Source organism: Podarcis bocagei (assembly GCF_964188305.1).
Source record: "Podarcis bocagei genome assembly, chromosome: 9".
Classification (NCBI taxonomy): domain Eukaryota; kingdom Metazoa; phylum Chordata; class Lepidosauria; order Squamata; family Lacertidae; genus Podarcis; species Podarcis bocagei.
The window spans coordinates 16729518-16754788 of record NC_138134.1 but is presented as its reverse complement, the minus strand read 5'-3'; the positions used below and the strand labels follow the sequence as shown (position 1 = coordinate 16754788).

The following is a 25271-nucleotide window of genomic DNA, read 5'->3' as shown; positions in this document are numbered from 1 at the left end:
TTCTCCTGAGTTTGTGTGCCTTCAAAGCCCATGACACTTTTGGTAAAGGCAAAGACACCTGTGCATGAATTTGTTTTATGTGTGGAGATCAGTGCACACTGACCAACACACAGTCTTCACAGTAAGGCATGAGTATCACGATGACGGGTAGATTATTATCTGCTGCAGCCTTCATCCGCCTTCACAGCCATTGCAACATAGCACTTATTATCCTCCGCCTCTTCTGCCGTTGAGGACTTCTTGGATCATTGTTTGTCTAGTTCTTCCCCTTTGACCTTACCACCTTGGGTGACCCTGCTGGGAGTACGAGACTCCTGGCGGCTTTGCTCACAAGGGTCATAGGAATGCGCAAGGCCTCTCACCATGACAAGGTGATGATCCAGCGAGTGAGTCATCCGCTGTCCTTCTCTGCACACAGAGAGAAGGCCTGAAGAGAGGAGTCTGTGTAGGCTCAACACTTGATTCTTATAAGGCCTCTTAATTACTCAGGTAGGCTTTGCATATAGAACAGGATCCCACCTTCAGGTTTGGTCCTCGATTGCATGAGCAGCTGCACACATAAGTGCCCTCACATTTAAGAACTAAAAGTGATTTCTAGGAGGGGGAGCAAGTAGCAAAGGAGACATTATTGCTATATTATGGCCCCCTTATTTTGTGGCCTGTGTTGCACAATAGTCCTCCATTGGTATTCAGGCTTAAAGCGCTAAGTTCTAGCTAATGATAAAGTGCTGTCAAATTAGGATTTGCCAGAATTTCTGCAACCCTTATGTCAACACCTGATTTTTAGAATACAGTTCCTATGCCCCTTCCTCTATTAAGTCAACATTGTAGCTGTGTGATTCTCTCTATCACAGCTGGTCTACGTAATCTATGAAGACAGGAGTGAATGTACTTCATGCTGAATCTCCACGGGACCGATCCGGCCCACGCAAGATAGACCTTGCTGACCCCTGATTTAAACAGAGAAGAGGACTGTATATTTTATGTACAAATAGCTCAGATGCAATGTATAGACAGATGTAAGAGTTGTGTTGACATAGTTGTGCTGGCCAGAATACGTAATTTGACTTCCGTGATATAGCAAGATCCACAACGGAAGCTATGGTAAATGGAAAGTAAGAATTTAATCTTATTTAGTTACAGCTTTTTTCTGTCCCTCTCCCCTCCCAGAACGACCTTTGCATTATACTGAGAATGTTCTAGAGCAAATTCTCCATTGGAGTTCTTTGCCTAACCCCAGCAGTGCATATCTTGTCGTAAAGAAGTTTCTGACAGGAGACACAATGAAGCTATACAACGGTATGTATGAGAGAAACTCATTTTAAAAAAAGAATGTCATGTTCCATGTCACTTCCCAACAAAGACTTTCATATGTTAATCTTGGCTGAGCTTTCAAATTTCAAAGAGGTTTCTGTGAGATAAGTGTCGTATGGGGCCATTGGAGTGCAGCCATCACCTTGCCCTATAATTTCCCAAGACTGATAGATTAAGTGCAGTGTGTTTACGGAAGGTTTCTTTTGAAAAATAGAGAGCAGCCCCTTATCTTGCTATCATAGGCAGCAAGAAAATAAGTCTCAGTCTTGGAAGGAGCCAAATGTTATTGGAATAAAATAAACCAAGGGAACTGCATGCCCAGACGATGTGATCCTGCCACCCCACTCTATGCAGTGCAATTGAGTGGCTGCTATTGGCAACAATCCTTTGGTTCAAATTAGGCGACAGCTTTATTGATTGCGGATATAAGGAGTTTTGGCTTAGGCATTGGAAATAACCAGTGCTGTTTTTCTAGAAAGAGAGGTGCTGGAACTACCGATGAACACCTCCCTCATTCACTTAAAATGGCAATGTTACCCACCTGAGAGGTGCCGGAACTGACTTCTGGTGAGTTCCCCCTGAGAAAGAAGCCCTGGGTGTAACTTATATAAACCAGCCTGCCCAGAGGTTGAACCAACGATGAGGATGTCCTTTGACATACAGTACCTTGGATCCTGAATGCCCTGGAACTTGGATGTTTTGGCTCCCAAACGCCACAAACCTGGAAGTGATTGTTCTGGTTTGCGAACATTCTTTTGGAACCCGAACATCTGACGGGGCTTCCGTGGCTTCCGACTGGCTGCAAGAGCTTCCTGCAGCCAATCAGAATCCATGATTTGGTTTTCAAACGTTTTGGAAGTTGAACGGACATCCGGAACGGATTCCGTTCGACTTCTAAGGTACGACTGTACAGTTAAGTACTTAATTCATTCCGGAGGTCCTTTCTTAACCTGAAACTGTTCTTAACCTGAAGCACCACTTTAGCTAATGGGGCCTCCTGCTGCTGCTACGCCGCCGGAGCACGATTTCTGTTCTCATCCTGAAGCACTATTTCTGGGTTAGCAGAGTCTGTAACCTGAAGCGTATGTAACCCGAGGTACCACTGTACATCAAATAGGTGCTACCATACTTGGTTGACCTTTTGGAAGAAAGTTGTGGCCCTAGCCCCTGTCTGGTCATTCAGACTGTAGCAGCTCCTCCAAGATCTCTTTAACAGAAGACCCCGTTTCCTTGGAGGTGCAGGCAGAAGCTTACAGCTTCCCCTCGAAACATGACTAAGGTGTCACCCAATGCCTTACCCTCCAAAGCTGTGACAGTTGTCATGAGGCAGTTTGGTCAATTTACTTGAGGGGAAAATTTTCTCCCCAACTCCAAATACAGCAACTGGTTATAATCCATAGCAATGTCCAGAAAGGGAGGCTACTCCCAATCTCAAAGAAGTGGAGGACTGAACTCGGTGGGGGTGTACCCTTGAAGGTCAGTTCACCCTTCTCATTCAACACATTCCCCCCCTCCTCCAATTCATTCTGGTTCCCATCTAACATAGACATATTTATATTCCTTCAGTCAGGGGCTGATGAAAACGAGAGGTTTGGAAACTTCAAAAATGAAATGTTGGAAGGTTTAAAAAGAGAATTAGACACATTCATGGAGGGCAAGGCTATTAATGGCTGCTAACTCTGCTGGTTAAGTTCTACCTTCACCATTCTTCTGAATGATAATGATGATGATGTATTTATACTCCGCCCATCTGTCTGGGTTTCCCCAGCCACTCCGGGCGGCTCCCAACAGAATATTAAAAACATCAAACATTAAAAACATCCCTAAACAGGGTTGCCTTCAGATGTCTTCTAAAAGTCAGACAGTTTTTTATTTCCCTGACATCTGATGGAAGGGCGTTCCATAGGGTGGGTGCCATTACCCAGAAGGCCCACTACCGAGAATTCCCAATCGCTGGGAATACCGGGTGGGAACAGTGCAACTGTCCTCACCAAATGGTCCACCCCCTGGATCTTGCCAAACCTTCCAACACCCCTCCCATTTTCCATAGACGTCATTGTAAAGGCCTCCTCCCTTTAGACCTTCTATTGCAAAGTGGTCTGATGTGTTCAGATATTGGTCATTATCTGTAGTGGGTGGTGCTGTGGGTTAAACCACAGAGCCTAGGACTTGCCGATCAAAAGGTCAGCGGTTCGAATCCCCGCAACTGGGGTGAGCTCCCGTTGCTCAGTCCCTGCTCCTGCCAACCTAGCAGTTCGAAAGCACGTCAAAGTGCAAGTAGATAAATAGGTACCGCTCCGGCGGGAAGGTAAACGGCGTTTCCGTGCGCTGCTCTGGTTCACCAGAAGCAGCTTAGTCATTCTGGCCACATGACCCGGAAGCTGTACGCCAGCTCTCTCGGCCAATAAAGCGAGATGAGCGCCGCAATCCCAGAGTCGGTCATGACTGGACCTAATGGTCAGAGGTCCCTTTACCTTAACCCTGCTGATGACCATTTGTTGCCTTACCCTGGTTAAGATTCCAAGCATCCAGGAAAACCATGGTTTAACTTGTCAAACTAATCCATGCCTTTTGTTTGAAAAATGAATGCGTCAGTTTCCTTTAAAAGTTATGTAAGGTATAAGAAGACACCTGCTTCTCATTTCATGTTCTGAAGAGGAAATTATCTTCACCTTTGTTCGGTTGATCCAGGCAGAACAGTTAACTCTGGCTGAATGAAAATGGGTTTCGCATCCTGATTTGTTGGCCAATACTTTAAATCCGGTATTCAGGGTGTAATACGTAACCATAGTTAAAGTAATCAAACTGTGCATAAGCCTTCTGTCTGCCAAGGGCAACCGTGTTTAAAATAAATTGAGGCAGTCAAAGGATCTTTATTTTTTTCTGTATTCTGTTTGTGGAGATTAATGTTAAGGATTTATGAAATTCGGTACTCTGCAGAGTGTTTATTTAAAAAATAAAATAAAATACTGTGCTCTTTTTATCATCTTGACAGAAAAGAAGGCAGAAGGCACTGTAAAAGCCAGCTATCTGAAATACAAAGAGGAACCCTCCAAATTACTGTCTGGAAATAAGTTTCAGGAGCGTTATTTTGTTTTGCGGGAAGGAAATCTTTTCCTTTACAAGGATATGAAGGTATAAATGCCTGCACTGAGTCCTTTTAAATCACGAGCAATTATGCTGAAAATCCTTCTTTTCACGTTGGGTTTGACAACTGACATTAGACGCTTTTTGTTCTACTTGCCGACGTGAAAAGTTGGAAAACATTCTGGGTTTTGCCAGTACAATACAGTATAACAACAACAAAAAAGTCAGAGTTTCAAAAGGAATTTATTCTGCTTTGCACAAGAGTGAAGATTAATGTAACATTTAATTCAAACACACTTGAGTGAATGTCGAATGTGTTGCCAACACTTTTAATAGGCACCTCACTGATTTGTGGAGCTTGGGTAGTCTGTTTAAAAAAAGAATCATATGGCAAGGAAAAATTATTTTGTTCCCTTCTCTCTGTATTCTCACCATCAGTGAGTCTGTCCAAGCGAAAGCATGAGACAGGGGAGAGGACCTAATCTGAGTAAATTGTGATGGTGAAGAGGAAAAATGATAGCAGGAGGAACGTCAAGATTGGGAAAGAGTGCTTTGGATAATGTAGGAGGGGGGAAGTTCAAGGCTGTAAAATAACAGGCTCTAAGGACAAATTTTCTTTAGTGATCTGCTCTTCTTTGAAGGTGGGATGTTTTTGTGATAGGGAATCTTGAAATCCAAAAGGGAAGCACAAGTACGTTACCTTTCATATCCACACATTGTTCATGCCATTTAATGGACTTAAGACTGGTACCTTTCAGGGCCAAGCAGAAGCCATGGCGGAACCAGACATACGCCGATTGTGATGGGTGCTTGGTTTGGACAAGCTTCCAACTGTCTAACATACCGTATTTTTCGCTCTATAAGATGCACCAGACCACAAGACACACCTAGTTTTTGCAGGAGGAAAACAAGAAAAATATATATTCTGAATCTCAGAATCCAGAACAGCAAGAGGGATCGCTGCGCAGTGAAAGCAGCAATCCCTCTTGCTGTTCTGGCTTCTGGGATAGCTGCTCAGCCTACATTCGCTCCATAAGATGCACATACATTTCCCCTTACTTTTTAGGAGGGAAAAAGTGAGTCTTATAGAGCAAAAAGGGACGCGGGTGGCGCTGTGGGTAAAACCTCAGCGCCTAGGGCTTGCCGATCTCATGGTCGACGGTTCGAATCCCCACGACGGGGTGAGCGCTTGTCTTCGGTCCCAGCTCCTGCCCACCTAGCAGTTCGAAAGCTACCCTTAAAAAAAGTGCAAGTAGATAAATAGGTACTGCTTTCTAGCGGGAAGATAAATGGCATTTCCATTTGGTGAGCTGGTGCCGGCTCGCCAGAGCAGCTTCGTCACGCTGGCCACGTGACCCGGAAGTGTCTCTGGACAGCGCTGGCCCCCGGCCTCTTAAGTGTGATGGGCGCACAACCCTAGAGTCGGACACGACTGGCCCGTATGGGCAGGGGTACCTTTACCTTTACCTATAGAGCAAAAAATACGGTAAACCAGGCCTGTGTCTTCCTTCTCAGAAAAGGAGATGTGAACATGGTCACCATGTTTTTTGGCTGTTAATGTGGCTTCAGTTAACACCACATGTTGCCTCAATGGACAACTGTTCCATTGTGTGAATTGAACACCGGCTCCCATAAATTATGAGTCAGAACCTGGAATGGGGTGCTCACCAATCCAGGGTTCCCATAGTTAATGTTGAAACAAGAGCTGAAATTAGAGGTTAGGCTTGGTCTCCAAACCAGAGTGCATTAAGGATGCTCTGTTGACTTGGCAAGGCAGACTCCAAAGTATTTAAACATGGTCTGTGGCCTCCTTTTACTAGCTAATCACATTTTTTTATCCTTATACATTCCATTATTCAAGAGGATGATTAACATATTTGCGGCTGAAATCCTAAACATACCTACTTGAGAGTAAGTGCCATTGAACTCAAAAGGGCCCACTTCTTAGTAGATATGTATAGAATTATACTATTAGTATTATCTTGGCTTTCTCAAGCGTTTTAATTAATTGGTTAGCAATGTTTCATCAGAACATCTTGATTTATGGTCCTTTCATAAAATGTTAAGGGAGAAAGTGAAATTCCTTTCTCAGCTTCTGTGTTTCCTAAGGAAAAATGGAACTTTTTTTTCTTTTTAGCTGACCAGTAAAGTATGTGTTAATATTATGATGGTATTAAGCATAGATATTTTTTTTCCTAAAAACCTTAAACTGTCCTTTAATTGGCACGGCTGCTGTGTTTTAAAAAAGATGTCTAATTATTTAGGGCTACTATCTAAAATTGGCACATTTGTGAGTACAAATTGGCACCTTTAAAACTTGTGCACATGTAACTGGGCATGACTGAAGTCTTAATTAGCACTTGGCAAGTGTTTATCACTGGGTTGATTTAATAAGTTGCCTTAAACTTTGCATTTCATACCATTAAATTGCTCCCGTTCATAACTTTTCCCTTAACATTTCACTTCTCATGGTGATGTGTACATAAGAAAAAGAAAAGCAGAAAGGCATATTATTTGTTATAAAAGAATGGAAACATTAAAAAAAAAATAGAAGCATAAAATATTCCCTTGATATAATGTCTGAATCATTTATTTTCAGGACAAAACGTTGCAAAGAACTTGTCTCTAACTACCCCACCTCTCCTTTAACTTACCCCATTGTCCTTATGTTGAGTCTGCTTTATAATTCTGTGCTCTTGATCAACATTACTGCTGTATAGTAGTGATGTCAGGATAAGTGAGTAGTCTGTTCTGAACTTGATAGAACAGGTGAGCGATCTCAATCCTGGGCAACCTTTTTTTGTGTGGTGTCACTACCAAATTCGTTGCAAGAAAGAATTATTTGGCACTACCTACGGGACCGCCTCTCTTGGCATGTCCCACAGAGGAACCTACGGTCTGCAAATAAAAACATCTTGAAGGTCCCAGGCCACAGAGAGGTTAGGCTGGCCTCAACTAGAGCCAGGGCTTTCTCGGCTGCGGCTCCAATCTGGTGGAACGCTCTGTCACAAGAGACTAGGGCCCTGCGGGACCTGACATCTTTCTGCAGGGCCTGCAAGACAGAGCTGTTCCGCCAAGCCTTTGGCCAGGGCACAGCCTGACTCCCTCCACTGGCAATCTGCACAGAACTTTGCTTAACGGTTGCCATCAATTTGATTTTAATTAATTTTTATAATGAAATGTTTTTAGAATGTTGGATTATTTGATTGTTTGATTGTTGTTAGCTGCCCTGAGCCCGGCTTCAGCTGGGGAGGGTGGGATATAAATAAAATTTATTATTATTATTATTATTATTATTATTATTATTATTATTATTATTACAAACTTCTTTGTGGTTCTGCACTAAGAAGTCTAATGTGGATGTCATTCTGCAGTTTTTAATTTCAAGTACCGTATTTTTTGCTCTATAGGTCGCACCGGACCATAAGGTGCATCTGGATTTTAGGGGGGGGGGAGAATAAAGAAAGAAAAATTATTTTCCCCCCCCAGCCCCAAAGAGCAAAGAAGCCAAGTCAGCGAGCGGGATAGATCCCGTTAGCTGTCTTGGCTTCGTTTTTAGCCACGGGGCTGGGGTGGGGGAAACCCGAGCTTCCCCTGACCCCAGCCCCCAGAACAGGTCCAGGAGTGGCGGTGAGGTTGCGCGCAACCTCGCCTCTGCTCCTGGAGCTTGCTGCTATCCGCAAGCCTTCTGAGCCCAGTGGGAACTCCCACCGGGCTCTGAAGGCTTGCGGATAGCTGCCTGAAGCCCGGGGTGCACAGCTCTGTGCTCCCTGGGCTTCGGGCTGCAGGCTGCTATCTGCAAGCCTTCTGAGCCTGGCGGGAACTCCCACCGCGCTCCAAAGGCTTGCGGATAACTTCCTGAAGCCTGGAGAGCGGTGCGCACTGACCCCTCTCGCTCTCCAGGCTTCAGCGAAAGCCTGCATTCACTCCATGGGACGCACACACATTTCCCCTTCATTTTTGGAGGGGAAAAAGTGCATCCTATAGAGCGAAAAATATGGTATATTACATACCATTAATTGACGAGAAGCGTGTCTAAAATGCTCCAGCAAAAAAAATCCCTATCCCATTTCCAATTTTGCCCCAACTTTCCCCTTCTGCTGCCTTTCCCTTCCTCTGCCTTTCTTTGTTTTAATGCTTCTTTATTTACCCTGTAATTAATGCCTTTTTTCAAACATACCACTGCAAGTCCTCTAAATCAGATGATGTCAGCACAGATATGTTTATTTCATTATGTGCAATATTACCAATCAATTGCCTGAAAATGTTATATTACACTGCTAAGCTATCATTTAAAAACTTATTCACTTGTGCATACCTAGATTAATAAGTACATTTCTTTTGCGTGAATGGCTGCTTTTATTACTGTGGCAGAATTGGATTAAAAATTATTTTTGAAACATTGCAAGGCCCATTAGCCACAAAATACGAAGGAAAAGAGAGAGCTTAGCAGTGAGTTGAATTTGCCTGAAATCATAGAATCATAGAATCATAGAGTTGGAAGAGACCACAAGGGCCATCGAGTCCAACCCCCTGCCAAGCAGGAAACACCATCAGAGCACTCCTGACATATGGTTGTCAAGCCTCTGCTTAAAGACCTCCAAAGTAGGAGACTCCACCACACTCCTTGGAAGCAAATTCCACTGTCAAACAGCTCTTACTGTCAGGAAGTTCTTCCTAATGTTTAGGTGGAATCTTCTTTCTTGTAGTTTGGATCCATTGCTCCGTGTCCGCTTCTCTGGAGCAGCAGAAAACAACCTTTCTCCCTCCTCTATGTGACATCCTTTTATATATTTGAACATGGCTATCATATTACCCCTTAACCTCCTCTTCTCCAGGCTAAACATGCCCAGCTCCCTTAACCGTTCCTCATAAGGCATCGTTTCCAGGCCTTTGACCATTTTGGTTGCCCTCCTCTGGACACGTTCCAGTTTGTCAGTGTCCTTCTTGAATTGTGGTGCCCAGAACTGGACACAGTACTCCAGGTGAAGTCATGGGATGCTACTGTACATGTGTGCCATCTTGAGCCTGAGGAAGTTAAGAGGATGTAGAGGGGCTCCCATGAAACTGGGTTCAGCTTTTCTGGATTCCTGGTGGATCCATCCCCCAAAAGAGAGATGTGTAATGATTTATGGTGGGGATTTAGCTTGTCATATCCTTAGAAATAGGTCAGTGAAGGTCTCTTCTCCTTTTCTAACGGTATTTTCCCAGTACAGTGGTACCTTGGTTCTCAAACATAATCCGTTCTGGAAGTCTGTTCCAAAACCAAAGTGTTCCAAAACCAAAGCACGCTTTCCCATAGAAAGTAATGCAAAATGGATTAATCCGTTCCAGACTTTTAAAAACAACCCCTAAAACAGCAGTTTAACATGAATTTTACTATCTAAGGAGACCAATGATCTATAAAATGAAAGCAATCAACAATGTACTGCAGTCACACAATCAGTCAATCAGTAGCTAAAATGGGTTCCACACAGTCACTGAAGCAAAAAAAAGCCACAAAAACAGAAACGCAAAATAAATAGCAAAAAAAGACAGACCTCAGCCTAACACTCAAAACGGAAGTGTGGCACTCAAAACAGAAGTGTGGCACTCAAATTGGAGAATGTTTAAAAATGGGAACACTCACTTCTGGTTTTCAGTGGTTTGGGAACTAGAACGTTTGACTCCCAAGGCATTCGGGAGCCGAGGTAGGACTGTAGTATTCTTCATATTTTAAGAGTTTATGCTTCTTTCCTTTTGTATTCCCCCACCCTTATCTTTGGTCGTTACTTTCCACAAACAGCATAGTGAAATAAGTAAAATTAACCAGTTTTCTGCATTACGTCTTAAATGCACCCCAGAGACGACTGCTTTCCATTTACATGCTAATTGAAAGGGAGAACGATTTGGAATAAATTGGCCTGTAATGAAATGGCAAGAAGGGATAGCCAGAAGAAAAGCTGATAATGGGCGATATGTATATGTTTGTTTGTGTGTGTGTGTGTGTGTGTGTGTGTGTGTGTGTGTATACTCCAGCATTCCAGTTAGTACATTTCCATTCCATTGATTTAGACATTTCTGATCTCAACAGAGTAGCAAGCCTGAGAAAGTGCTGCCGGTCAAATCACTGAAACTGTATCTTGGAGTGAAGAAGAAACTGAAGCCCCCAACAAAGTAAGAAAAGAAGATGAAAGAGAAGGCTGTGTTGGTTTCTTCCTAGCCAGGCATGCTGCATTATTGACAAGACAGGAACACAAAACTTTTAACAACCAACGAAAACAAGGAAGCTAATCTATATCCATCGTTTTGTCCTGCTCTTAAATTGCATCCCCATAATATTAGTTGCTCTTTTACCCAAGTGGTCCTAATGCTTCTGTGCTAAGAAATTGCATTATTGACCATCCTTTTCTATCTCAGTGTGCTGTCTCTTGTGGGTTGTATTGGTTATGTGCTTAAATTGTCTCCGATCCTCTGACCTGAATTCTAGTGATAGGCAGATATTCAATGTGGGAGGCAGTAAAACACACTAATTTGATCATCTCGGCGTCAAGCTCTGATCCAGAGAAGAAACGTTTGCCTTCCCTGAGGTACAACTTTGACTCGGTGCAGGCACAGTACTGCACAATTGCCAAACCCTACAGACTTGCCACTACTTCAGCTATTGTTACCTCAGCACTGGCATTTTTACTAACCTTAGGTAAAGGTAAAGGGACCCCTGGCCATTAGGTCCAGTCGTGGACGACTCCGGGGTTGTGGCGCTCATCTCACTTTATTGGCTGAGGGAGCCAGCGTACAGCTTCCGGGTCATGTAGCCAGCATGACTAAGCCGCTTCTGGCAAACCAGAGCAGCGCACGGAAACGCCGTTTACCTTCCCGCCAGAGCGGTACATATTTATCTACTTGCACTTTGACATACTTTCGAACTGCTAGGTTGGCAGGAGCAGGGACCGAACAACGGGAGCTCACCCCATAGCGGGGATTCGAACCGCTGACCTTCTGATCGGCAAGTCTTAGGCTCTGTGGTTTAACACACAGTGCCACCCGCGTCCCTTTACTAACCTTAGTTGCGTGTTGAGTCCCGCAGTGCCACCCACCAAAAAATTCACACTTCACACGTGATTTTTGTTTAAGGTTTTTGGCATAATTTTGGCCACAACTTTATTCAAATACAAAAAATGTGAGTGGTTGCTTAGGCATTGGTTCCGACTATCTGTCCTTGCCCTCAAGGACAGAGCTGGCCTTTCCGGACACCAACGGAAGCCAGCGTGGGAAACAAGTATTGGGTGAGAAAGTGAAGCTGGGCATCAGTCTCACATTACTCACCCTCATGTTCCGGTGGGGCTTACACGGCCGCAGGTCTGACTCCGGGGACAAGGACAAATTGTATGGCAAGCCCCTGGATTCCTTTAACGGAATTCCCTTCGCATCATTTGGAGGGATAGGCACTTACCCCTCCAAGCACCAATTTAACCAATGCCTAACCGCCAACCTTACAAGTTGTGACGATTTGCTACGCAGTAGGCAAAAACCAAATGTCATCAGCCAGATGGCAAAATTCCTACCAGGCCCCCGCACCAAGGCGGACGACCCCATGACAGGCATAGCAAGGCCAATCGAGCAAAACAAAAAGCCACCCTATAAAAGGGAGGGAGGGCGGGTGATCCGGTGCAAAATGGCCAAGAGAACGTCCAACGTCTGGCCCCTGTATTTAAAGACTCTGACCCCTCCTCTGAATTGGCAACAATCAAAACTCCCCAGCAACCCAATTTTAACCACTTAAAGGCTTGGGTTCCTCCAAATTTGCCTAGTCACTGCAGGGTGGCCTGTTTTTCCCAACCGCAACATGTGCTCTCTGTTATGGAGAACACGCTTTAGCACCAAACCACAGTTTGACCATAATTTCCAGCAGGCTGGCAAATGGTAGCTTATTTTGTTCGTTGGTTTATTGTATTTAACTCAACTAAATTTCAAAGTGCTGGATGAAAAACATAAACTGGGAGTGACTAAAGGATGGTTGGCTCAGGGATGACAATCACCCTTTGCTAACTTTCTGTAGGCCACATACTTGGGGTAAATACTGGCCAGAACTGGGTGCACACTTCTGTGCATGTGTTGGGACGTGGGTGGCGCCGTGGTCTAAACCACTAAGCCTCTTGGGGTTGCTGATCAGAAGGTCAGCGGTTCAAATCCTCACGATGGAGTGAGCTCCCGTTGCTTGGTCCCAGCTCCTGTCAACCTAGCAGTTCAAAAGCACACCAGTGCAAATAGATAAATAGGTACCACTGTGGTGGGAAGGTACCGTATTTTTCGCTCTGTAAGATGCACCAGACCACAAGACGCAGCTAGTTTTTGGAGGAGGAAAACAAGGAAAAAAATATTCTGAATCTCAGAAGCCAGAACAGCAAGAGAGATCGCTGCGCAGTGAAAGCAGCCATCCCTCTTGCTGTTCTGGCTTCTGTGATAGCTGTGCAGCCTGCATTTGCGCCGTAAGACGCACACACATTTCCCCCTTACTTTTTAGGAGGGGAAAAGTGAGTCTTATAGAGCAAAAAATATGGTAACTGGTGTTTCTGTGCACTCTGACTTCTGTCATGGTGTCCCGTTGCACCAGTCATGCTGGCCACATGACCCAGAAAGCTGTCTTTGGAGAAACACTGGTTCCTCGGCCTGAGAAGTGAGATGAGCGCCACAATCCCACAGTTGCCTTTGACTGGACTGAACCATCCAGGGGTCCTTTACCTTTTCCTTTACCTTACTTATGCATGTACAGACAGCACAGAAGTCCTCAAAAAATTGCCTGAAAATTCTTTTCTGAGGGACCCTGCTCTGAAGTGGTATTGATCAGCATTTTGCACCACTGGAATCAGGGCCCACCAATGATCCACTTGGGGTTGTTGCCTGAAACATGCAGTCCCACTGCCCCATTACACAGTGTCCACAATATTCAGTAGGTCCTCCCGAGTCTGCAAAGAAGCATTTTTAAGCAGGCTACAGTGGAGAAGGGCTGCAATGTTTGATACAACCCATGGCTTATGCAGCAGTCTTTGTCAACCTCAGGGCAGAACTAGGCTTTATTTCACCCGACTCAAAGACCCAGTTTGGCACCCTCCCCATGCACATTTGTGTACACACACACACACACACACACACACACACAGGCCAGGATCCTCAATGGAGCCCTTTTGGAGGCTTCATGGGAGGGGCAACTAGGCCCCCTGAATAGCTATGTCTCTGCCTCAGTTGTTGTTGTTGTTGTTTAGTCGTTTAGTCATGTCCGACTCTTCGTGACCCCATAGACCAGAGCACGCCAGGCACTCCTGTCTTCCTTTTTTAAAAATAAATAAAATAAAATGATATTTATTAAAAGTTTAAGAATTACAGAAAAAAGAGAAAAAGAAAACAACAAAAAATTTGGCAAAGCATACATTACAATACATAAAAAGAAAAGCATAAAAAACAATACAACAATACAGCAAAAAAGAAAAACACAATAACATTAAAACACACATCCAATGTTCCATATCTTTATCTTTCATTTACTTGTTTCATCGACCTCCTCACACCTCCCTTTTCGTATTCTAATTTAATTAATTGTTTCAGCAAATTCTTTCCATCTTTCTCAATTTTTGTTATATAATTTATCTTAACGATCTAACCTTTTAATTAACTCAACAAATCCTTTCCATCTTTCACTATATTCTGTCATTCAATTTACCTTAATTTATTTAACCTTGTCTTACCATAAAAAACCTTAAAACTTAAAACTTAATGTACATAACTCCTTATATCATTTCTACTAAAGCCAAATAGTTTCATTCCAACATTTTTCCTAATACTCGTTAATTTTACACTAATTCTCAAAATAAATTTTTGAAAAACTTTCTTCCAATCTTCATCCAACGTCTCTTCTTCTTGGTCTCGGGTTTTGTCAGTCCTTCTTGTCCATTCCATCTAGTCCATCAACCTGGTGATCTTATGTCCGAGGCTCTTAAGTCTTTTCCATGTCCCTTCTGCAGATCTTCTTCTTGTTTATACCTGCGCTTTACTTTGTCTTTTGTTGATCTTTTTCTTAATTTCTTTCCTTTCTCATTGGGGGGTATGTCTCGGGAGGACTCCAATCCAAAAATATCTCCATCTCTCCTCAGCAGATCAGCCCATTCCCCACAGTCCCATTCCCCGCAGTCAACTCTGTAATCCAGAAAGTATTTAAAAGCATGTTTCAAAGTCCTTCCAAAATTAAGAGCCCTCACAACTCCAGACTCCCCCTGGTCCACTCCAGATTCAAACTTCAAGAACAGCGGCTTATGCTCCTGCAAGGCCTCGGATCTCTCCATTTGTGTTACTTGAGGTTCAACAGCCACCTCCTCCATTATCTTCTGCACTTGCACTTGCCCTGTCAAAACAAGTTCCTGGGCTGGTTCCTGAATGGTTTCTATATGGGTATTCGCCGGTTGTCCAAAGTTTTTAACTGCAACAGTCATCAAATCCATCTTCTCATGCATCTGCTCCAGCAAAGCGCTTGTCTTGCAAAAAGCAAGCACCAAAACTTCTTCTAAACACATTTTTATTCAAGGTCAGAGCCTGGTCTCACGATCCTAATCTTACAGCTGTGAAATCCCCAGATCGACTCCGGCAACAAATTAACAAGCTCCCTCTAGAGGAGACAATTTCTATTTGTATCCATCTTTTGAAAGCAGGACCAACAAAAGAAAATTACTTTCATTTTTCAAATACTTTGTTTCTTTTGAATACAAGAAGCAACATTGGAGTCAATTTGTTTCTCTTTTTTTTACTATCTGTCAAAAGACGTTCCATTCACAGTTGATGAACTTCCCCATAAATTTCTGTCTCTGACACCCCGTTCCCAGGTTTGAGACGGTGGAAATTTATCTTTCTTTACTCTCTCTCCTGCAGGCTTAAACAGTCAAAAATTCCCCCCTTTTCTCCTGCTTCCAAGAGGGGTTTTGGTGATAATAACTGAAGGAAATTTAGACCTTTATATATGGCTTTCCAGACTTTAGCTTACAAAGTTTTTGCTTCAATCTATTTACAAAAAAATGGGAGGCGGACTTCCTGTTTAGAGCCTTCCCGCTTCAGTGCCAAATTAAAATGTTTCTTAATCCAATTTTCCGTTCTACTCACGGGTACTTGTTTAGAGTCCAATTGTCCACAGGAAAAAGTCAGCGCTCTCCGGCAACGGCTGTGCGGCTTCACTCCGTAGAAGTAGTGGTTGATTCAAAACACCGCGCCACTCACCCCACGTCGCTTCGGATCCCCGAAAAAGGGTTTCCCTGTGAGTAGGGGAGACGCTCCTGGTGTCAGCCGAATCCCACGTTCCCAGGCTTCCTCCGCCTGGGATTTTTAGAGGGTCTCCGCCTTCGCCGCGGCGTCAAGACCCGATTTTCACGGAGCGGGTTCCTCTCAGTCAGAGGAACTCCGCCATTGGCGATGGCGCTAACCCGGAAGTCCCCAGGCACTCCTGTCTTCCACTGCCTCCCACAGTTTGGTCAAACTCATGCTGGTAGCTTCGAGAACACTGTCCAACCATCTCGTCCTCTGTCGTCCCCTTCTTCTTGTGCCCTCCATCTTTCCCAACATCAGGGTTTTTTCCAGGGAGTCTTCTCTTCTCATGAGGTGGCCAAAGTATTGGAGCCTCAGCTTCAGGATCTGTCCTTCCAGTGAGCACTCAGGGCTGATTTCCTTCAGAATGGAGAGGTTTGATCTTCTTGCAGTCCATGGGACTCTCAAGAGTCTCCTCCAGCACCATAATTCAAAAGCATCAATTCTTCAGCAATCAGCCTTCTTTATGGTCCAGCCGCCTTTATGGTCCTCAGATGTTGCTGGACTGCAACCCCCATTATTCTTAGCCAATAGTCTGGGATGGTGAGAGTTGTGGTCCCACAGCATCTTGGTATCCAGAGTTGAAGGTCTTTCGCTTACCTAATGTTGGCTAAACTCCAATGTGTACTTTTTTTGCGCGCTCTCTCTCTCTCTCTCTATATATATATACACACACACACTAAGTATGTGTTAATTGTTTTATTGTTTTTTGCAGTTGGGGCCTTACATTGTATTCTGAAAAACATCACTGGTAAGTGACTGGCATGAAAACAATTCCCCATTTTTCATTGCATCTGGAAAGGTATGGCTGTTTTTTTAATTAAATGAGGAGAATGACTCACACAAAGAGATTCTTGCCTGAATCTGAGACCAGATACCCCAAATTCAAAACTAACACTTGTTTTACTATAGCACACTGACTGCTTTTTCCCTAGACACTAAAGGACTGAAAGTATGAGTTCTACCAGTGCCAGAATCTGTCCACTAAGCATGCATAGTGATGTATCTTCAGATTTGATCCATGTCTTCTCCATTATTGCTTAGATTTTTCTGAAGTATTGCAAACAATTATAGTGCCAACCTGACTGGCATTGCTTGTGTAGTATATTATGTCACTGCAACTGAATTCACACTAATTAATGTGTGTCTTCTAGGCATTTGTGTTGTGATGGACAGGATTCCCAATTGGATTGGCTAAGCAGCATTTTTATTGCACAGGTATTAGTTCTTTTATATCATTATTCAAAAGAACAACTCTCTGGGTTCTTGAAAATAATTTTGCATTTTAATGTATGTGTTAGGTATGTATTAACACATTTGTCTGTATGCATACACACCCACACACTCATTACACAAAAATTTACCTTATCAACATAAATTGTAAACTACACATGACACCTTTCCTCAATAAAACCTTTCTCATTTTAGATACCTCACTGATTTCATTCTGTATCTCAAGGCTGCTCTCACAATTTTGGTCATGGGGGAGGGGTGTATCTCCCCACTACTGAATTATTTTGAGGGCCTGCTATTGATACCCTGTGGAGATGTTCACATCATTTGCGATTTCTAATTTATTACACTTAATGGCCTCTTTCATATACAGAGCAACACCACCTCACTCCTAGGGGTGCACAGAAACCCCAAGAATCAGTACCTTTGGAAGCAGTCTGGTCTGTTTCAGATCTATTTGGCACCATTCTGCTTCAAATCAATATTCGGGTTCAAATCTTATCTATTCTATCCTAAAATCTGTTTCATTCCCATTAGTTAATGGGCAATCTGAAAATGTCTCTATCATCTATCTATCTATCTATCTATCTATCTATCTATCTATCATCTATCTATCATCTATCTATATCTATCTATTCCCGCAGCAGTGTTGAGTTCCCATTGCTCTGTTCCAGCTCCTGCCCACCTAGCAGTTTGAAAGCAGGCCAGTGCAAGTAGATGAATAGGTACCACTGTGGTGGGAAAGTAAACTGTGTTTCCATGCACTCTGGTTTCCATCACAGTGTTCCATTGCACCAGAAGTGGTTTAGTCATGCTGGCCCCATGACCCAGAAAGCTCTCTGTGGACAAATGCCGGCTCCCTCGACCTGAGAAGCGAGATGAGTGCCGCACTCCATAGTCACCTTTGACTGGACTTAACCATCCAGGAGTCCTTTACCTTTACCTATCTACACACACACACACACACACACACACACACACACTCCTTTTTACAAAGGTGAATGGAATTTACAGGCAAAGCTGCCTGCCCCCCAGTCCCTGATCTGGCAAATACACATAGGAGTTTTCATGCTGGGAACATTGACATATTTTTAAGTCTGTAACTTCTTAATAGTCTTCCAGAATTGGATGTAAACTGCAGACATGGTTCCCCCTTCTGAGGGGATGAAGCCTGCCAAATATCAGATGGTTTCTAGGGATGATCTAGATGTTCCTTACCTCATTCTAGGTATGATCTAGATCAGCGGTTCTCAACCTGTGGGTCCCCTGATGTTGTTGGACTACAACTCCCATCATCCCAGAGCTCTGGCCTTGCTAGCTAGGGGTTATGGGAGTTGTAGTTCAACAACATCAGGGGACCCACAGGTTGAGAAAGGCTGATCTAGATGATCTGAGGGGATAAAGCCTGCCAAATATCAGATCATCTTCCAGGGTTGATGTTCCTCAGCTCCTGACAACTTTCCCACAAGAGTCAGTTTAAAAGATGTTCAGCAGTCTTGTTTATATCAAGTGCAAGCTCACAGTAGAGAATGCATGAAAGCAATATTGAGAGTGCGGCCTTCTTCTGACTGGCGATGAGGGTAGATTTGCTGGGGACTTGGCTAATTTGTAGCTGGGGTGCTGACGGGCCTAATCTCAATAGTCCCTGCATGCATTGGTCACCAGTTGCCTTAGAAGGGCTTCAAAGGTCACCATATTGCTCTTTTTCACATTTGAGAACCCCACTGCGTTCTAAAATATACTGCTTTAATTTTGTGTACTAAAGAGATTGCACTTTGCAGTAATAACGTCTCTGACTTGACAAATTTTCCACAGCACAGTGATATCTGGCCACCAGATGGGAAGACAAGAAAGCAATCTGTTACTAAAAATCCAAAAATTGGTGGCTTGCCTTTAATACCAATCCAACAAGAAAGAAGTGTGCCCAAAACCAAAGTCAACACATCAGAGGTGGGTTGCTGGATATATTTGGTTATTAGCATTTATCTTACTCCACTTTTTTGTAGGTGTTCTAGTCCAGTGATAATTAGAACAGTAGATATTCCTAACGCAGAGACCTTTGGAGTTACACAAACATAGCACACTCCAGCCTATATTAAAGAAAGAAATTTAACAGTTTAAAAAATGGCATCCATTAACTGAAGGCAAAGGATAATATACACACACTCTTTTGTATGGAATTAGTTCTGTATATTAAATATTTGAATTTATGTCATAATAACATGTTGATGTTAAAGATTTGTGGCGCATTTTGTGAGATTCATGTAACTGCATTGGCACTCATAAATAATTCTATTTATTTTTTTCTGTCAGATTAATTTTTCATTAAATAGAAGTCTTATCTAGGGGACAAAATATCCATTTGAATTAAATGAAAAATTATTGCACTTCAAGAGCTCTAATGCATCCATCAAAGAATAATTTCACTCTTTTCCTATGCCTTATCACTGCTTATTCCCCCCAAAGCAGGGCAGTTCTAAAAAAATGTATATCTAGAATTGCACTAAACAGCTGAAATAGTAAATTAAGCCTCATCTGGAACTTAGCAGCCATATATTTCCATTATAATGTTGTTCAACTTGAAGAAGAAATTGGCTGGAACCATAGCAACTGAGGTCTCCTCGTATAGCAGCAGACATTTAGGGTCTGTTGGGATTTGTTTCTTCAACATATGTGCCTTGCAAGATGAATCGTGTGCTCCCACAAGGAGTGCAGTCGTGTCTTTTGGGTATGAGTGTTTAGTTCTGTTTCTAGGTGAGGTAGGGAGAAAATAAAATTTATAGCGCTAACTTACCCATCCAACTTGACTAGAAATCACTGCATATACACATGGGGCATAACAGATGGTTTGCCTATGTGGATATGATTCATTTTTGAGTTATCAGTTTGGGAATACAAAAGAAACTTTCCATACACAATGGATGTTAATGATGATAATCTTCTACTGGCTTTCTAACGACTTTATTGTTCTGATTTCTCTTCTTTCTCTACTTCTTTCTCCATGTCCCTCCTCAAATCCTTCAGTGTTCTTATGTCCTTCTACTTTATGAACCCTAAATTATATCTTCTGTTCCTTAACTGCATCCAGTTTCACTTACTGCGTTAGAACTCAGGACCTCCTGATGCTCATCTGGCTCAAATTCTACTGTTCTCAAAGTTAATTTTTCACTCTGGCATCTTCAAGCAGACCTTTCTCTCTCAACATTTTTTTTAAAAAATGTGTTCAGTCTCTCAAGTTACAAGCCTTGGGGAGATGGGTCTGCAGCTTCTTCTTATTTTTGTACACATTATACAGTGGTACAGTGGTGCCTCACAAGACGAAAAGAATCCGTTCTGTGATTCTCTTCGTCTAGCGGTTTTTTCATCTTGCGAAGCAAGCCCATTGACGGATTAGCGGATTAGCGCTATTAGCGCTTTTAGCGGCTTTTAGCGGCTTATCGGCTTATCGGATCAGCTGATAAGTGGCTTAGAGGCTTAGAAAAAGGGGGGAAGGAAAAAAACCCCGCAGGAACTCGCAAGACATTTTCGTCTTGCGAAGCAAGCCCATAGGAGATTTGTTTTGTGAAGCACCTCCAAAACGGAAAACTCTTTCGTCTAGCGAGTTTTCCGTCTTGCGAGGCATTCGTCTTGCGGGGCACCACTGTACCTCAGGTTACATATGCTTCAGGTTACATACGCTTCAGGTTACAGACTCTGCTAACCCAGAAATAGTGCTTCAGGTTAAGAACTTTGCTTCAGGATAAGGAAAGAAATCGTGCTCCTTAGGGCAGCGGCAGCAGGAGGCCCCGTTAGCTAAAGTGGTACTTCAGGTTAAGAACAGTTTCAGGTTAAGAACGGACCTCCGGAACGAATTAGGTACCGTATTTTTCGCCCTATAGGACGCAGTTTTCCCCCTCCAAAAATGAAGGGGAAATGTGTGTGCGTCCTATGGGGTGAATGCAGGCTTTTGCTGAAGCCTGGAGAGCGAGAGGGGTCGGTGTGCACTGACCCCTCTCGCTCTCCAGGCTTCGCGGACCTCTCCGCAAGCAGCGGGAGTGCTTGCAGAGAGCTGCCTGTTTGAGGGCTGGGGTAGGGGGAAGCTCGGGCCTCCCCCGCCCCAGCCCCGTGCCTGGGGGGGGCAATAATTCCCCCCTTTATTTCCCCCCAAAAAACTAGGTGCGCCTTACGGGACGGTGCGTCCTATAGGGCGAAAAATACGGTACTTAACCCGAAATACCACTGTAGTTTCTTGTTTCTTTTTCTCCAGAGATGGGGATCCCGGGCCCCCACAGATGATCTCAGAATCATAAAATTGTGGAGTTGGAAGGGACTGTGAAGATCATCTAGTCCAATCTCCTGCAATGCAGGAATCTTTTGCCCAAGATGGAGCTCAAATCCACAACCCTGATGTTGTACTCCAACTCTCATCAGCCCTAGCCGACATTGGGGCAGTTGTCAGGGATGATAGGAATTGTAGTTAGATCACATCTGAAGGGACATCCCGGCTCTAAGCCCTTTAGAAATTCAGAATGCTAACGATACAATGACCTCCTTTTCTGTTTTGCCTCAGTAGGGCAGAATAGGAAGTAACATGCAATGGAGCTCATCTCAGTATTGAACTTATTTATTTGCTTATTTTTAAAAAAGTATACCCTGTTGCTCCCCTCCATAAAATGGCTTACAAACCATCATAATGTGATCCAGCTCTCAAAACACATATTTGCTTGTATTGGACTCCACCCTGAGATGATATTATTATTATTATTATTATTATTATTATTATTATTATTATTATTATTATTATTTATATGCCATCCTTCTGACTGGGTTGCCCCACCCACTCTGGACGGCTCCCAAGAAAATATTAAAACTGATTACCCTATGAAGTGTGGGTTAGAATTGAATGTTTTTTTAAATAAAAAAAACCAGTACTAAATAAAGTAAAATAAATACATATAAATGGAATTAAATGAATGTAATACAGTAGCAGCAGCAAAAACACAGAAGTCAAGAACTCAGTACATTAAGCAGCAACAAAATAAAATGTTTTTTTTTTTTAAAAAAAGGAAAGATTTCCATTCCCATGGAACCCAGAAAAGAGATTACCAAACCTCTTGAGACAGGGAGCTGCAGAGAGAGGGCACCATGAGGGAGACAACATTAGTCTTGTGTGTTGTCTCAAACCACGTCTCTCTCAGAAGGAGAGCTGCCATACATCCTGGTTTTCCCAGACATGTCCTGGAATTGGGCTGTCAAAATGGCGTCCGGGCATATTTTCGCTGAATCAGCAAAATGCTTGGGAAGGCCTGGACGTATGGCAACTAGGGTAGTTGTGGTTTTTTTTAATGCTTTAAAAAACCCCCAAAAGCTTATTCAACAACTTCAGCCAAAAAATGTCAACAACTTTGTCTGGAATTTCACATTTGGAAATCTAGCAATCCCAGGGTAGCAGCAGAAAGCCTTGCTTGTAAGGGAAAGTTATATAAAAATTCTTGTCTGCTTCACAAACAATGGCCACAATTGCTTTCAAACTAAACGAGCTACAGATAATTATTTGGGGGTGTATTGAGCATGCATTTCAACTTGTGCTCCTCTTTCTTCAGAATTCAAAACTGGAATTTGAAAGCGACTTAACCGAAGACAGGAAAGGTTTAAAACAAAAAGCGACGTTGGTAGCTCAGTGTTTGGAGCGCAAGGAGGAAAAAGCCCGAACCCGTGCGAGAAAACACCGGAGCCTCATCTGTTTGGATGACACAGGGGCAGATGTTCTTGACTTACCCCAAAGACCCTACAAGGAATGCAAGTCACCAAAGAAAAATGAGATCAAGACTGGCCAAACCCATCAGGAATCTGATAAGCAGCTTCCAGCAAATGTTATTCAGGAACTCAACAGTGTCCTGCAGAGGCACAAAATTGTCCATGAAAACACTTAGAATCAGTTCTTCAGATTTGCACATCATCAAAGACTAAAATATTCTAGGAAACACAATATGTTGTCCGTGTACAGTGTGCAGACTTATGAAATGTATTTATAGATGATCTAAGAGAAAGTGGGTGTTGACTACCAATCCATGGGCCTTGACTGTGTGGTCACAAGAATGAACAACTCATCCGTTGATCACAACTACATGGTTATCTTCGTTGTATGTCGTATAGAGCTTCCCAGGGCATAGAGTGTTCTTTTAAAAAGCTTTGAGGAGTTTGAAATGTGATCTGTCAATTCAAAGAAACTACACGATGACCTAGAAACCTATCAATGGCATAGGTTGCAAACTTGCCCATAGGCAAGGCTGAGAACACCAGACTGCAGAATTTTCACTAAGAGCCAAGTTGCATGACTTTAAGCATTAATATTTCCCCTGAGTTCATGTTTTCTTTCTTTGAGAAATGGGAGCTTCCTCCCATCTACACATTGGGAGGTGTGTGAGGAACTGATCTAGATAGCAGGAGGGAGAGATGGCTAAATTCCTCTATCATTGCAAACCAAGTTCCCAATCAGAATTTTGCCACTCAACACATTGGCAGTTTCTGAAAGAAAAATCACACACTGAGAGCCAAACCATGTAGTTTGGCCCTAATGCAGAAGTCATTGATTTTGTACCATTTCCGCTAGTGCTAGTTTTCCAGGAGCAGAGAATTTATTTTATTTTACTTTTTAAACAAACAATAGCATTAAAATCATCCCACACTTGCAGTCTGAATTGTAACAGTCCAGTCCATCATATTTGGCTACAACAATCTCATTCTCACCTCACATTCTGCCATATGCGCAGATCAGACCAGTATTTTGACGAGGATACTATAGTCACCTTACCCAAACTCTTGAATGTAATATACTGTGTCGTCGTTTTTTTAAAAGTGGATTTATACCTATTTATGTACAACTTGCTGCTGCTAAGATACTGAAGAATAAAGTGATACTGGCCATCATTTTTCACTTGCGAATCCAAGCTGTGTCATTTCATGTAACAGATTTTATAGGCAATTGGAAGAGAAGGGAAAGATTAATGGGATTTGGCAGTGAATAAGGGGTCATCTTAACACTGTTAGTTCTAAATGTAACTGATGTAAATATAATAAGAGCAGAGGAGCACTTCTGAAATATTTCTGCACCTTAGACTACCTGAAAACTCTTGGGTGTCTCAACAGTCCATTTAATGAACTTTTTTGTTGTCATTAAAGTATCATGAACCTTAAACTGATTTTTTTTTTTTTAGTTCAAGTTCATAAGTTTATTGTTCTAAACAAAGGCCATGGCAAACTTGTATTAGATTATAGTATTAAGAAAATAATACAGACCATAAAAACACATTTTGGATGAAAACAAAATGGTGGACTGTATTAGCACTTTGTTAGAACAGCAATAGGGACGCAGGTGGCACTGTGGGTTAAACCACAGAGCCTAAGGCTTGCCGATCAGAAGGTCGGCGGTTCGAATCCCTGCAACGGGGTGAGCTCCTGTTGCTCGGTCCCTGCTCCTGCCAACCTAGCAGTTCAAAAGCACGTCAAAGTGCAAGTAAATAAATAGGTACCACTCCGGCAGGAAGGTAAACGGCATTTCCATGCACTGCTTTGCTCTGGTTCGCCAGAAGCAGCTTAGTCATGCTGGCCACATGACCCGGAAGCTGTACGCCAGCTCCCTCAGCCAATAAAGCGAGATGAGCGCCGCAACCCCAGAGTCGGTCACGACTGGACCTAATGGTCAGGGGTCCCTTTACCTTTAGAACAGTAATGGATCCCAGACCAGGGCTTGCTGGCCTGTTCAGTAATGCAGCAATGCCCCAAACTGCCTCAATCTTCATGGGGAAATATATATCATGTGCAGGGCCAGCTAAGGGCATATAGGATTATTGGTGTGATTCAACATCTGTGGCGCACATACAAATTTTGATCCCACTCTCCCCAGTGCTGGTGAAAAACATTCTCAAAAGGAGCTCTGCATGCACATCCAATCCCTGCAGAGGTTCAGACTGCAGCCAATGGTGAATTGCTGCTGCATTTTCTCTCTCTTTTCAATAGCTCAGTGAGTAAAAATAAATAAAAATCAATCTACTGTACTTATATTTAATTTCTGATAAGCCAACTGTTCTACCATCACTGTTATTCCACTTGTTTCTCATGCTGGTTAGCACTGAATCAATTCATTGTGAAAAATGAAAGCTGACATTTATATAAACAAAATCTGCATATTATGGTAAAGTTTCTTGGGAGAGGGAGTGAGTTATTTCCCCCCAGGGATTTTTTAAATTTTATTTTAAAATATCTTTAGCTTTTTAAAATGTCTGCAGGAAGGTTTTGTCTAGTTTAAGAGCAAAAAGTTCAGAAAGTTCCTTGTT

The 25271-nt window shown here is 42.9% G+C and overlaps 1 protein-coding gene across 3 annotated transcripts in view; it reads left to right on the top strand.

The window, feature by feature from the left end:
• ARAP2 (ArfGAP with RhoGAP domain, ankyrin repeat and PH domain 2) overlaps positions 1-23872 on the top strand; it is a 137522-nt gene extending 113650 nt beyond the window's left edge. For 2 of the 3 annotated variants that reach the window (XM_081207575.1, XM_081207574.1), the window contains 7 exons: positions 1171-1299; positions 4310-4449; positions 10475-10557; positions 16439-16474; positions 16878-16941; positions 18772-18906; positions 22539-23872. In XM_081207575.1, coding sequence (XP_081063701.1) covers positions 1171-1299; positions 4310-4449; positions 10475-10557; positions 16439-16474; positions 16878-16941; positions 18772-18906; positions 22539-22868 — 917 coding nt within the window. In that variant the 3' untranslated portion in view covers positions 22869-23872. The remainder of the gene's footprint in view (positions 1-1170; positions 1300-4309; positions 4450-10474; positions 10558-16438; positions 16475-16877; positions 16942-18771; positions 18907-22538) is intronic. The other variant, XM_081207576.1, reaches the window with a different exon arrangement.
• The last annotated feature ends 1399 nt before the right edge of the window (positions 23873-25271 follow it).